Source organism: Talaromyces proteolyticus (genome assembly GCF_021365285.1).
Source record: "Talaromyces proteolyticus strain PMI_201 chromosome Unknown BGW36scaffold_2, whole genome shotgun sequence".
NCBI classification, from domain to species: Eukaryota; Fungi; Ascomycota; class Eurotiomycetes; order Eurotiales; family Trichocomaceae; genus Talaromyces; species Talaromyces proteolyticus.
In genome coordinates, this window is record NW_025764278.1 from 2918531 (window position 1) to 2933377 (window position 14847).

General features: G+C 47.9%; 3 protein-coding genes across 3 annotated transcripts; 1 reads left to right on the forward strand and 2 right to left on the reverse strand.

Annotated features, from left to right (window-relative positions):
- Nucleotides 1-3113: 3113 nt before the first annotated feature.
- BGW36DRAFT_370653 (putative phospholipid-transporting ATPase) lies at nucleotides 3114-8476 on the reverse strand. The gene has a single exon (XM_046215274.1). The coding sequence runs from the start codon at nucleotides 8119-8121 to the stop codon at nucleotides 3172-3174; it is 4950 nt and encodes a 1649-aa protein (XP_046077146.1). The 5' UTR covers nucleotides 8122-8476; the 3' UTR covers nucleotides 3114-3171.
- Nucleotides 8477-9805: 1329 nt separating this feature from the next.
- On the reverse strand, nucleotides 9806-11725 carry BGW36DRAFT_444760 (putative cytochrome P450; the record flags this gene model as incomplete). Its single annotated transcript, XM_046221651.1, has 2 exons — nucleotides 9806-11342; nucleotides 11399-11725. 2 exons carry the CDS (start codon nucleotides 11723-11725, stop codon nucleotides 10065-10067), a joined length of 1605 nt encoding a protein of 534 aa, XP_046077147.1. The 3' UTR covers nucleotides 9806-10064.
- Nucleotides 11726-13574: 1849 nt separating this feature from the next.
- BGW36DRAFT_370656 (O-methyltransferase) lies at nucleotides 13575-14399 on the forward strand. Its single transcript, XM_046215275.1, has one exon. The coding sequence runs from the start codon at nucleotides 13645-13647 to the stop codon at nucleotides 14344-14346; it is 702 nt and encodes a 233-aa protein (XP_046077148.1). The 5' UTR covers nucleotides 13575-13644; the 3' UTR covers nucleotides 14347-14399.
- Nucleotides 14400-14847: the final 448 nt, after the last annotated feature.

Genomic DNA, 14847 nt, shown 5'->3' on the forward strand with positions numbered 1-14847 from the left:
CTACAATTGTTACCGTTGATGAGAGACTGGGAGTGAAAATTGATGGTTGACACGATGAAGACCCGTTGGTCGAGTGAATAGGAGCGCGAACGCTGTTCCTGCGTTGATCCAATCCGGTCGTGTCAGACTATGCGTAGCCAGTGTCTCGAAATTCCAATCAAAGCGCTCGGCGCTGCATCCGACTTCGGTGGTGACAGAAGAATCGATAGAATTGATCTGTTGATGAAAAAGAGTCGGGTTGGAGAGTATTGGGACGAAGTGGAAAATAGGAGCTGATCCAGGCAGCTCAACAGGGCACGATAAATAGGAAGGCCGGGGAGGCGAATTGAGTCTCACGAGACTGAACTGGGAAAAGACTGTGTATGTATAGGGAATGACGGGGATGGTTCGCGGTCGACGCAGAGGACGCCGTCAGTGGCAGACAAACAAACAGCGGCTGGTATGGAGGCTGACGGCGCAGCGCCGGGGAAACGAGGTAGTCGGGGGGGGAAAAGAGTGGTACGGCCGCCGTGAAAGAGTGAACGGGGAGGCCAGTGGGCATGAAAATAAGGGGAATAAAAAACGAAAGGAAAGAAAGGTAACGATGTGGTAGAAACGAGACGCAGCGGACAGAGAGGGATAGAGAGAAAACAGGAACTGCCGGCGGACTGGGAAGGGGAGGGTGGAGCGTGGAGCGTTCCGTTGGGCGGCAGCCAGGGCAGGCGCTGGCTGCGGCAGGTGCTGCTGCTGCTGGTGCCGTGCTGGTCAGGCAGGTGCCGCAGATGCAGGTGCGTGCAAGGTGCGAGGGCAAGTGCAGCCAGGCGCAGGCAGCGGCAAGAACAGTAGGCGTTAGTCCTAAACAGGGAAGGCAGCTGGGCGTCTCGTGGTAGGCGGCCCACCCCGACGAGTGGCCCCTATCTGCGTCTACATCCTGGATACAGCACATACAATGTACCGTATGCTATATTTCACACATATATAGTATATACATTAACTTGTATATACCCTCTCGATAAATGTACTCTTCATTGATGCCGTGCCCCTGGCCCGGAGTGTGTAGTGTGCAGCACGGTCGAGGCTGAGTCTGGAGATCCCGGCTGGTGGAGACAGAAGGTTCGCTCACGGGGAGCCGGAGCCAGAGCCACGTCAAAGCCATAGTCTGACTATTAATTTGTCACGATCTGGCAGAACATCCTGTCACTAGTCAGCAATAGTATCTTCTATATAATGAATAAGTACGGAGTACTCCATACTTTTTAAAGAACTGCTATACTTGGAGGGTCACGAGACTGCTTGTACCTTGTTTCTGTCTGTCTGGTACCTGGCCCACCGCGATCCGATCGGCCAATCAGGCCGCCACTGACGCAGAGAGCAGGTCTAGCCGGTAGGCCTCTCACGATTTTGCCTCCTTACGACTGACTACTTGCTCCCTAGTATGGAGCCGGTCCTACCAATGTTCTCTATGCAAAATATCCTCTGATAGTTCTTTCAATGTAGGAAGGCAGCTATGTCATCCACAAAGCTTGTGGCGGACGGCGGAACCTATTACTTTGCCGTCGACCGTTGCCTAGGCCAGTGGCATCCTAGCCTGGGCGACTAGTCGCTGGAACTAGTCGTTGTGTTCCTGGCTAACGCTTTTCGTCGGCATCTCGATCGAGGCGCGTTCCTGCGAGAGACGGGGATTCTTCTGGAATACGGTGCCCTTAGTACGAAAGTACGTAGTATCCACGTTTTGACCTGGTCATTGCGCTCCGTCCTGCGAGGATCCCTCTCAGGAGACCGCACATCACTGGAGAATGGAGAGTGAGACTGGAGTCTAGTGAATGCTATTATTGACGCTCGGTACGCTACACATCACATGTAAGACGATGCACGCTGTTGAACATGAATTGTCGTGTCCTCGTTCTCGAAACTGCGGAGTGGCCCGTCGGCATTTGGTAACCTCCGGGTTCGATAGTTGGTGCTCGTGCATGTCACGGCATGCACACTTGGACTCACCATACCATTACCTAAGCGAGCAGTAGAATATCACGAAGTAGTAGGTGCCATACTATACCTAACACAATACATGCTACACACTACGAAGTACACTCATGACAGTATTTGTCAAGGACGTCAAGGCTAATACTTGGTCAACGAACTGAGGCAGCAAATCTTAACCGCAATTGGCACAAGCGGCGCAGGGGTGCCAGGAAGTCAGGAACCGGAACCCCTGGCTCTGTTTCCACTCAGAGTTCAGACAGTTCCACTAAGACCGACTTAGCGGTAAATAGGAGTATCTGGATGAAGGAGATCGTGTTGGTGTGGCGTGTGGCGCCTCCAGGCTCATGCCACTGACCTCAGACCCAGACTTGTTCATTCTCATTTTCCACAATTATCTCGTTAGACTCAGCCAGACTACCAGACAACCAGACAACCAGTGCCAAGTATAGTACCGTGACTAGAGCACAGACTACAGTCCAGACTACATGCAACTACATGCAGCACGCTACCATCTACAAGCAACCAACAGCCCCTGCAGCAACCATCCCAGAACGGCTAGCGCCAGGCACCACCGCTGCATGTCAAAAGGGGATGACCGTGCAACGCGCCGTGATTGGGCGGGAGGCGTGTTCTGCCGACGTGGGCTAACCGGATGCTGCCATGGCGCTGTTTCAGGAGGCTGACCACGGAGTGTTGCCGCCGCTCTCTCGCGCGGCTTCGGCGCTGGCCTTATCGCGTTGTGCGTGTGTCTGGTGTTGTGTGACGTGCGAACGAACGATGGCACTGCAGTTACTGTCAGACTGAGAGAGGAGGAGGAGGAGGAGGAGGAAGTGGTAGTGGTGTTATTCCCGGTATGTCCAGCATACTACAATACTCCGCCCTCATGCTAGTACCGTACGCTCCTCGTGTGATTATTTCCATAGTCTCGATTCTCGACCAATCTGTCGTACGGTAAATGTCGGTGAAACCGTGTTGTTGTGAGGGGGAATCGGAGTCTAGACCACCCCTCACTTCGACGGAGGAGTCAAGCATGTGGCGATAGCCGGGCTGGCCAACCATTTCACTATCGCTGTGATTGTATGGTTCATGTTCTGCTGGGTTTTAGCATCAAACTACATACCAGATAGTCGAGCCAACTGACTCGGAATTGGTAAGAGAGTAAGAAAATCTAATTATGCTCTATATACGTAAAGGATATCATGGTATATACTACAAATGCCCCTTCTTAATCGACCCAAACCCCTTGCTAAATAATTCGTGAATATCGTGAGACTTGCGCCGCGAGCCACCAGGACTGATCATGCCCATCTCCTCATCAGTCGCGTCGTCATTGTTTGTTCTCATAACCATGGTATCTTGTATATCGGTTCCATCCTCTTCCCCTGTCACATCCGGCTTCTGATCTCGTCGCCGGTTCAAGTAGTCATGAACCTCCTTCTCGCGCGCGGACTCCTCCGCTTCTTCGCGCTCAAGCTCAAAGCTGGATTGCTTCTTCCCGCGATCCCAGCCTTGCTGTAGCTCGGATGCGGCAGCTTCCTCAAAGCGGCGTTTGATGGCCGGGTCCTTTTCGAGTTCTTGGAAAATGTCGACGTCGTTTGGGAACAGGATCGCGCGGATCGTGCTCACCATGGTTTCGAAGAGAAGCACAGAGGCGACGATGAGGAACAGAACAGCCCAGAAGTCGAGGCTGCGGCCGATGCGGGTGAGGAAATTTCCCTGGACGTCGTAGATGCTCTTGCCAGATTTCGCGTCGTTGTAGCGTGTGGATAGGATCATGTTCCAGAGGAACCACCCGCCGATGGAAAGGAATAGTACGATGCCGGAGAGAATGGTTTTGTTGTGGATTTCGAGGAATTGGAGTTTGAGATTGATCACTGTGACGCATGCGGTGAATGTTAGTAGACCCATCGGGAAGATGGTGTTGTCTACCCCCATCAGCGATTGTCCGAAGAGGCTGTACATGGTGAAGAAGATGACGAGCGATTCGATGACAGCCATTGATACCCATCCTAGATAGATTCGTATACTAAATGCCCCATTGCGTTGACCTTTAGTATAAAGCTCAGGAACAGCCAGCAATGTCGACGCTGCAAGATCCTTCTCAAAAATACCCAAGAAAATCACCGCCAAAGATGTAAACAGTGTATTGAACATACTCAGCGACCAATTCTCGTACAAACTAGTCCCAGTATACCCATTGTACCGCTGATAAAGAGCTTGGGTGAGGTAGAACAAGGTCTCCTTCCAAAATGTTCCAAGGGTATACTTGCAGATTCGGATGTAGTTCCAACGGCCGTGAACAAGAAGTAACTTGAGCAAAAATCGGAATTGGGCGATAGAGTAGTCAGATATTCTTGCAGCTTGCAACCCTTCCTTGCCCGTGATACCAATACCAACGTGTGCTTCTTGGATCATCGCAATATCATTGGCACCGTCACCAATAGCAAGTGTGATTGCGTCCATGACCTGCTTTCGCACAGATCGCACGAGGAATGCCTTTTGTTTCGGGCTGGCTCGACAGCAAATCACCGAATCGACCATGATTGCTAATTTGAAGAAACGAGCCATCAAGATCTCGTCCGTTTCAATCATCGACAACGTCTGGCCATCGACTACCAGCACCGAATGGGCAATCTTGCCTTTTCGGATGCTTGCAATCAAGTTGACAATCGTCCTCCCCACATTTCCAGCTTCCTGGTCTAGAATAACGACTTCAGAGTAATCTTTGACTAGACGACATGAATGACCGATGTTGATCGCAGTCTCGCGTTTGTCGCCCGTGAGCATCCACAGCTTGATGTTGGCACGCCTTAATTTGTCAATCGCCTCTGGCACTCCTTTCTGGAGTTTGTCTTCAATAGCAGTGGCTCCGATCAGGTCAAGCTGCGTCTCAATCTCTTCTCCAATCTTTTCAGTCTTCTCCTGTCTATCGACCAAGCTAGTCGTTGCTTCCTGATACGCTTGCTTCCATTCCTGGTAAGTCGACTCCTCAATAAACCGCGACGCATACATCAGCGTACGTAACCCTTCCGTGGCAAAGTCATTCAAATGCTGGAAACATCTCTCAAAAATGGCATGGTCGTCAACGACGAGACTTTCGTCAACCAAATACGCGTCGTCATCTTCCTGGAAAGACGGTCGACCGTCGGAGAAAGCCATCGAGTTGCGATTGAAGTGAGTAGATGGACGAGGACTATAATGGTCGCTGTCATTATCTCTGTTCAGTCTTCCGCCGTCTGTTTCGCGGTCTTTGAGCCAAATGTCGACGCTTCGACGCAACGAATTTCGGTTCACAGACCTAACACTAGACCGTCTCTGCACAAGACTTGGGCGTCGCACAGATATAGGACTATGGTGCTCGCTATTTCGTCTGATAGCTTCAAAGGCTTCTTCCGTCTTTCGTTTGCTTGCGCGTCTCTCAATCTCAGTGGCTTTTTCCTGAGCGATCCCAGCTTGACGAAGAAGCTTCATTATTGTTGTATCCGCTCCCTTGCAGAAGAGGCAAATGCGTTGATCAGGCATCCTGACAACCACAGACATTCTCTTCCGCGAGCTAGTGAATTCAATGACGTCCAGAATCTCGTAGACCTCATCCAGTGGATCATCATCCAGTCCGGACGGGTATGTCCGCACAGTCAAGGTATTGGGCTGTCGGTCCATGACCAAATACCCTAGCTGTTGGGCTGCCGTCACCAACGCCAATTCATCCGGCGATGCAGCTTGAAAAGAGACCTCGCCCGATTCATCGCGTTCCGGGATACAGGCGTGGCAAAGAGCTAGTGATAAAATGAAAAACTTGGCTTTTCGGGCAAATACAGTGTAAGGTTTTCGTTGAATGTATTCCAGCATTTGCTCAGTGTTGCCTCCGTGAAACGCCCTTCCTTGCTTAAATGACTTTGAGCGAGTAGGTTGATCGTGAAGAGCAGATGCCATTGACATTCGTACAGATGAAGCCCGGACGCTTTCCACGCCTGATTTGCGGTGCATTGCCTTCTTGCCTTTAATACTGCGTTTCTTGTGGATCAATCGATGCTTATCGCCTTCACGGGCAGCCTCTTCGCGAAGGTCGATATCGTGCAACCAGGCTGTGCCAGCAACGCTCATCATTCGAAATTTCATAGTATTGTTGGTCAATGTTCCTGTCTTGTCTGAGAAAATGTAGCTGATCTGACCAAGTTCTTCATTAATGGTGGATGTCCGCGCTTCCAGAGGAGTATCAGACTCCTCGTCGTACATATCAATATCATTCAATAACAGCATCTGAGCCACCTTGACAATTTCCATACTGACATAAAGAGAGATAGGAATCAAGGTGTTGAACATGATTAAGAATGATGTGAAAACCGGACCAATTGGTACATGCGCATGCTTCAAATACCATGCGCCAGGCTCGTAATGTTTGCTCCAGAATCTGTAAGCAATTGTGCAAATCATCGCAATGAGGATCACCATGCTGACAATGATGATGACTACATAGTTCACCACGGTCTGCAGGGCAGGCTTTTTGATGCGAGGGTTCTTGTTCGCATTCATGCGGATTTTGCACTCTTCGCCCGTGTAAATGACCATTGCATATACTTGCTTAGTGTTTCGTAATATGCTACCTCTGTAGACGATTTCGTTATTAGTTAATGGTAACATGTCCTCCCCAACTGTTGCATTGCCATCGAATTTGTATAGATCGATATTAGGGTCCTCGACCGTGAAACGGACCGGATGCTGTCGTGCAATAATTTCTTCAGGGGTCGAGCTAACCGCGGCTACGGTCCGACAAGCCTGCTTCGTTTTGAGGTTCGTCTCGCCATCGAGAGCCATAGTTTCGATATGAGCAATCCCATCCTGTCCATGTGCGTGCAGTAAAACAACATCGGCGGGGACTGGTTCGTTGCGCTTGAGTCGGATCACATCACCAACTCGAATACCCTGCCATTTGACTGCCACCCAATTCTCATCATTGGCCATGACAGAAGCACCGTCCTTTGAACCTGCTTTTGGGTCCTGTTCTTGTCTCCCATCCGGTCGTAACACATGCACATATCGGTTGTTTTCTTCTTTATCTAATCGATATCGACGTAAATCATCAAAACCTTCTTTACCCATAGAAATACCAACAAAAATCATAAGAGGAATTAAAGTCGTGAAAGTTCCCGTCGTGCTCAGTCCAGGAATCATTTGAAGGATTGACACAACAAGAAAGTAAAAGTTGGCCACCTTGGAAAACTGCGCAACCAGCTGTTTGGGGAAGAAACTCCAGAGGCTATATCGACTCGAGCGAATAGAATTGTCGACATACGGTTTACCAGTCCTCTCGTCGATGAGCGCATCAACACAGCTCACATTGAGCTCTATATGACGGCCATCTTTTGTTGGAGGGATTTCTTTAATCCGGAATACGGTCTTTCGTATCGTTTCTTTCCACTGCATAAAACGTACACAGGCTTTAGAGTTTGTAGCTGTTGAAAGCAGCCAATTCTGACCAGCGATCAACGACGCAGTATATTTCAGGGGTGTTGAATCTGAATACGCCACGGACATCCAATCATCCTGCGAATCCGAGTCCAGCGTTCGGATCCGCTGCATGGAAGGCTGTAATTCATGCTGTGTAACCGCAATCTTCTCCTGCGTGGCCGACGACTTTATGTCTGGCCGCACTTCGAGCTCGATACTTTGTTCCGTGTCCGGGGTGGTTTGAGTCTGGATGGTCTTTGTGAAGAGACTTCGTCGAAGCGAGTAGCCGCGATTCCGGGTTCGCGATTGCGGCGAAGGAGGCGAGATTGGCGATATTGATTTCGCATCACTACTCGGATTACCTGACGAGACGGGGTTATGGGAGGCGGCAACGGCTGTATTGATTGTGAGCCCCGGCGTGCCATGTCGCTTTTCCGTAGTTGCTGGGATGACTGGGACGGCTGGGGTTTGGCTGGGCGCATATCTGCTGTCGTAAACGTGATCTAGATCGGATGAAAACCGCACTCGAGCATGAGTTGATCGGTCGATGGCTGCTGCATCGGCAGCACCCTCTGATGGTAAGCTTAACACTCGCCTCGGCGCACCTGCCTGGTGGCCGACTGGGATTATTTCGTCGTCATTTGTCGACGGTCGACGAGAATCGCTCGTCTCTTGGCCGGCTGGTTTCGCAGGCTGATCTCCTCCTGTCATTTCGTGCACGCTATTCTTGCCCGGCCCAAATATCTGTCCGTTGACTACAATATCTATCGCTCATTCATAGTACACAATCTTCGAATGCCGTCGAGTCAGGCGATATTCATGGACCAACGTCGGGAGTAGGTTCGTTTCGTCGTCGCTAACGGTGAATTTTTGCGAAGCCTGGGGACGTCGCTGGCAGAAAGACAATATACACAGATAAATCAAAAGAATATTTACAAGGAAAACAGGGGTATCGATATAAACGAGAGCAATAGCAAAGCAAGCGTGGGAACGACAGACGCAAGCAGAGTGATTAGACGAGAATTGAAGAAAGAGGCGGGTGCTGCCACCTGGATGCAAGATATGGTCGAATGCGTGGCCAAAGCAGAGCCACCGAGCGCAATGTCGATACTTTCCTTAGGCTTTCCTTAGGGTCTGGGGTTTCAGACTCTGGCCTCTTAGACCCTCGCTCTCAGACTCTGGTCCAGGGCTGGGGACGGTTGCGTGGTAGTGGCGGGCCAGCTAGACTGAGGCGTTGAGGCTGTGGGAATCGGTCAGCCTGTGAGAAGACGCCAGTGACGTTTTCGGTGGGCGCACCGAGCCAATCAGCCGTGCGCGTCACATGGGCCCCCACTGGTATTCCTCTATTCTATTCACCACTGCCCTGTACTATTAATAATAATATTATATTATATATTTAAGCCTTTTAAGGTAATATCCCGTAATATTATATTATTATAAAGTTATTCAATCGCTGAAATTAAAGTAGGGTGGTATGTTCTATATAATTTTCTCCCTTCTGCTGACGTCATGGGAACAAACACACCGCAACATTAAATAACATCGACTGATTGGGTCTGGTATTAAAGGTATTACCCTACTTATAATCATAACGTTGAATTTAATGTTACTGCCTGGGCGGAGTCATCAATTAAGTGGTTGCCTGCTCAGTGGGGAGTGCATACTTGCCTCGTGGCTGAACGGATATAAATAGTAACCGCATACGCGTAATGTCAATTCTCACCTTATCTTAACCTATCAGCATTGAGTATATTTAATGTAATAAACAGCGTTTGTATATCGGCGAAAGGTCAGATGTAAAGGCCATATCGCATCCTTTAAGCACCATCAGATCTATCATCTACCCTTTCACCAGCCAATACCCGCACTCGAGCTAGAATTGAGCCAGGCCACCGCAGTGTTTCAGCAGATCGAGATGAGATAAGTTATGCCCAGAAGAAACGTGCTTCCACCAGTCGATCTTAGGAACATGACTTCTAGCAATATCAACACAGTAGAGGTCTGTTATCGCTGTAGGACGACAAGGAACCATCTTGAGAGTCCTTGAATATTGTACTAGAGTTGCCGTATAGTAAGTATACTGGATAATACGCTGATAGGAAACATGTCCATGAGTTGTTGTACAACATATTGGGAATCTCGTTAAGTTCATAATTAATCGTCTCGACATGCGCGATTCATACTTTGGCCGAGGCGAAACCAGGCACATTCCTGGGCTTCACGGTAGGTACGTGGTATTTATATTTACTACTAATGCTAATGCCAGTGTTACAAACATTAGGTGAATAACGGTAGATTACGTAGAATCTATGTTTAGATCAAAATCCTCTTACTTAGCCCACACCCTTCTGCCTAAGATATCTAGTGAGTATATTGTTGGCAATTGCAACTCACAAGGTTTTATTCCACTTGAACCGGGGAGATCTCCACTCGATGGTCTTTCTCATCACTGAGAAGATGCGATTTAGCCATTATCTTATCATGTAATAGAGAGTTCAAGGTAGAATATTTGTGCATTAGCCGAGACGTTCATGAAACTACATTAGATTTCGCCATATTCGCATCGTCACGAAGCTCATTGCTAGTAGTCTACCCCTTTGTAGGTAATTGCACATGTGTGTATAATGAGAGAGAGATAAAGGTAAGAGGACTGGCTACAGCTTAGCGAACTCTGTCCCAATTTGGTTGAGCATGGCCCTATGATCCTTGCTATAAGTGTCACCATCTCTGGCTATCACTTCACTTACCCAAGGCCCACGAGGGTTAAATGAAGCCTTGAAAGGCAGGGCCCGCATAACCAGACCGTAGGTGCATGCAATGGGGTTAACGAGAATAGGCTCGCCTGTCTCCTCACACAAGCCAGCATTGATGTCGAATGACCATAACAGATGGGCGACGACGATCCAGATAACATTGCGGGCGAAATACCGACCAGGGCAGATCCGCCTTCCATAGCCGAAGACGGCAGGGGGGAGGGCTTTGAACGTCTTGCCGTCCTCCTCGAGCCAGCGATCTGGTATAAAATCGTCAGGGTCCGGCCCGAACAGGGCCTCTTCCCGAGAGATTGTCCAAACGTTGGCCACAATAACAGATCCCTTTGGAATGATATATCCATTGTAGGTAGTCTCCTCCTTGTTTAAGTGAGGGACGCCCTCGGGGCCAACAGGCCGCCAACGGAATATCTCTTCGACAACGGCGGTGACGTACGGCAGGTTGGGCTTGTCATCTGGGACTGGGAGTCGATCGCGCCCGACAACGGCATCCAGCTCCTCACGCGCCTTGGCGACGAAGCCCCGGCCTTCTGTGATGCAAGCCATCACAAACCAGATCAAGGTGTCTGTAACGCCATCCAGCGCGGCGTCGATCATAGTACCAAGCTCAAACGCTAGTTCGCCCAAGGGCATATCGAGGCCATCCTTTTTGACAGTCTTCCTGAGATGCTTTGATATATTCCAGGCGTCCGACTCCAGGCCCCGCCGAAAGTTTTCGTCGCGCAGATCATATTTGGTGGTGTAGTGATTTTCAGCCTTTGCCTGCCATGGGGCCAAGAAGCTGGGCAGATTATTAAGCACAGGGAACTGGTCAACAATGTGCGCGCCAACCTGGACAAACTCGGAGAACTCATCGTTGAGTTTAACAACGGCGCGAAGCATCGGGTCGTTATAGTTTTTGACACGGAAGCCATACAGCAACGTATGGATGATGCTAGCGACTGCGCGCTGAAAATGTCCTCGAACATCAACGCCAGCGCCGCCTGCACTTTTCAGGAGATCGTTCATCAATTGCTGCGATTCCAGAGTCTGCAAGGGGAGATAAGCGGCCGCCGGCGTCGCGTTTAACACTGAGAACTGTAGCCTCTGATGTTGTCTGAATTGCACGGTATAATTCATCATGATGATGCTGAGTCCTTTCAAGGCCAACTCCGTCGCCAACTGCAGTTAGGATTAGCTCATGTTGCACGTACAAGACGAGGAGAGTAGAGTCTTACAAAAAGATGAGGTCGGTCTGAAAATATGGCTCCACGCTTCGCCAGGAGGTCGTGGGCTACTTCAGATGTAGACAAAATGATGATGGGCTGTCCAAGCATGTTGACGTGAACGATGGGCCCATACTTCTTGCTCCATTCGCGATACGTCCTCCAGCCATGGGACTTGGGAGCTTGGTGGATATTGCCAATTATCGGCATCGGCTTGGGGCCCGGCGGCAGGGGTAAAGAAGAAGCTAATTTGCGCCGCGTGACAATATACACGCCTATTAGCAGTCCGACAATGGTTACGTATGTTGCTGAATGCATGGCGATTGAAATTGAAAGCATAAACAACCAGACCTAGAGTGTCGGCGATGGAAATGCTCCCGCCTAGGGCTGTTTCGCGAGCTGACAAGAAACCTGATAAGTAGTTGATACTGTATGAACCACTTGTAGGGAAGCTGGCACATGTTACCCTGTTGCGGCTTTCATCTTCACTTTCATTCCAAACTCATAAACACATTCTTTGTTTTCTTTGTTCATGCTGAAGCTCCGCTGACATCACTTGAAAAGCGGTTGGCCGGATTTGACTAGCTCACCAATTACTATTAGCGGGTGATTTACAGGTGACTCAAGAAATCTTTGCATAGTTGGCACGTCCTAGCCTTGAATTAGCCATCGTGCCACTGCCTCGCTACCATAAACCGTAAGTGAAACTCCACCAAATCTAATAAACTCGCTTAAAAGAAGCTTACGTTTCTCGAAGTTCTTGTAGACAAAGCCTTAGAAACTCTACAACCTAGGTAACTAGATACCGTTGCATATCAATGCATGTTATGTAATGATACATATGTGTTATTAGAAACTTTGCCTAGTGGTAAAGGTGTAACTTATAGGACCAGTAAAGAATAATTAATGTGTTCTGTGTTCGTCTCAGTCTATATGACAAAAGTGGCTTTGTTATATGCTCAGCTCCCTGCTTTCTCCGAGATCTATATTCTACAATGATAGCATTGAACAGCTGCCTGGTAGGGTCATTAATTAGCAGGAACAGCCTGCTCAGTGGCGAATGCATAAATAGTAACCGCATATGCATAATTGATGATTTTCAATTCTCACTTTATCTTAACCATAACAACATTGAAGATTGTGAACATTCAATGTTGATGTGTGCATGGACTCTTCTAAGATGGTCGCTGATGAAATAGAAACTCTTCTGCTGTAATTATTTTCTTGATTTCTGAAAATGACAGTTGCTCGAAAATGTATGTGATCGATCGATATTATGATGTTTGGAAAAAGAGAGTCTGGAATATCCACTGTTTTTTAGCATTCCGACTAATATCGAAGAACATTGAGCCGCCGAAGATCTCCGATTTGCAGGAGCAGTGATGTCAAGGTTTGTTGCTGTTAGCCAAAGAGCTGGTATGGACAAAGAACTGCCCTCCCTCGACCAGAGACGACTCTCTTAGTCTAAATGCCGATCCAACGTTTCCTTTTGACGGCGAGTTGGCAGTGGAGTATCGCGTTACTAAGGCTGTGGTGAACATGTTACTAGTTCGGTACAATAATAACCCACTGGGGATCAAAGTTATCGGCACGGATCCAGGGTTTTGTGATACGAACGTTGTCGGAGATCGAGATGCGTTGAGGAAAATTGGTGCCGTATAGCCAGAGATGGGCGGACAGCTGGTTGTATCGGTAGTCAAAGGGGAGAAGGATGAACAGGCCAGGAAGTTGGTTGGAAGGCATGGGATTGTTCCATGGGAGTATAGTGATCAACCTATTAATAGTCTATCTATACATCTATTGATAATTACAAGTCGTCAAGCCAGCACTTGAAATGGACAACATTGAATCACTTCTTGATGACCCTCGCTTTCTTCTGTTGAAAAGGTACAGAGAGATTCGAAACTTGCTCTTATTATTTCTCCCCCACTGCGAGGGCACTTAGCTATAAGCTTGGTATAATTATAGTAGTTCTTGCATTTTACCTATTGCTAGGGCGTGTTTCGTAACTTCTCGTTACAAGAGTGGCTGGTCCGAGATAACCCAAATATGACTCATTTATATCAATTGACTATATCTCTTTCGGGTCATAATCCACATTCCGGTGTGCCGGTGAAACCCTCCCTTCGTGCTTTAATACGAGAAACACCAGGATATAAAGCAGACTTAATTTCTAGTTGACATAGTATTAAAACCCCCCTGTCTGCTATATTTAGCCCTTGAGACGCAAGACCCGATAGCCTCAATATATAAGCATCATGGGTGTAACACTGCCAGCTAAAGTCGACACTTATATGAACTCTCACCTCATGCTGAAAGGAACAGCACCATACGATATTCTCCAGCGGATACACGACAACTCCCTTGAAAGAGGTCTTGATGACATCTCCGTCTCCCCTGCACAAGGGAAGTTCCTCGCATTGCAGGCCCGACTAGCGCAAGCTGAAAATATCCTCGAAGTTGGTACTTTAGGGGCTTACTCAACTGTCTGGTTTACAGCAGCATCCCCGGACACCAAGATCACGAGTATTGAGATCGACCCTCATACGTACTCGATCGCACAGGAGAATGTCTCGCTCACAGAGTCGAGCGTTTCCAGCAGGATTAATCTTATCCTTGGTAATGCGATAGAAGTTCTTCCTGGACTATTATCCGAGATCCAATCTTCCTCTCGCCCACATTTTGATTTTATCTTTATCGACGCCGATAAACAGAACAATCTGGCTTATTTCAACTACGCCGCCAGAATGGCAAAACCAGGGGCTTTAGTCATTGTAGACAACGTGGTCCGAGGAGGTCTGGTTGTCGATGAATCCGCCTGTCAAAACGATGGTAAAGTTATTGGCACTAGAGAGTTGATAGAGGCTATGAAATACAACGAGAGAGTTGATGATGCCGTTGTGATACAGACAGAAGGAGAAAAGGGATATGATGGATTTTTGATGGTGATTCTTAAATAGCTACTGGATGTTGACATTGATTCTGTATTTTGTTTAATCGATCACAAATCCCAATAGTTTATCAATCACTCTAGATTACTGGGTCGATAGCTGGCCTTCACCATAACTCGGTACATCAAGCATTTTGTAGGCTAACAACTTAAGTTATGAGTAGTCTTTGTCTAGGGTTACTTCAAACTCTTAAGTTTTTGAACTAAATTCATACAATTAAACAGATTCTCAAATTAGTTGGGTAAAATCATCCTAAGGATAATTTGCGTTTTTATTGGGAGTATGAGTCTAAAACGTATAGAACAGTAATGATGTATAACTGTGATTTTAAAAATTAACAGCCTCGTCAGTTTATTAATGAGTTTATTATAAGAAGATGATAAAATACATTTTTGAATAGGTGAGATACACTAGCAAGTCGACTTTACTCCATTATTATCGACAATTACTTCTTTTTTAAATCGCAACCCTGAATCCGTTCAATCATTGATTTTAACAAACGGATTCGAA

Bases quoted from the DNA above. Each gene is read 5' to 3' on its own strand.
- BGW36DRAFT_370653 (XM_046215274.1), bottom strand. From the start codon at position 8,121: ATGACAGGAGGAGATCAGCCTGCGAAACCAGCCGGCCAAGAGACGAGC.
- BGW36DRAFT_370656 (XM_046215275.1), top strand. From the start codon at position 13,645: ATGGGTGTAACACTGCCAGCTAAAGTCGACACTTATATGAACTCTCAC.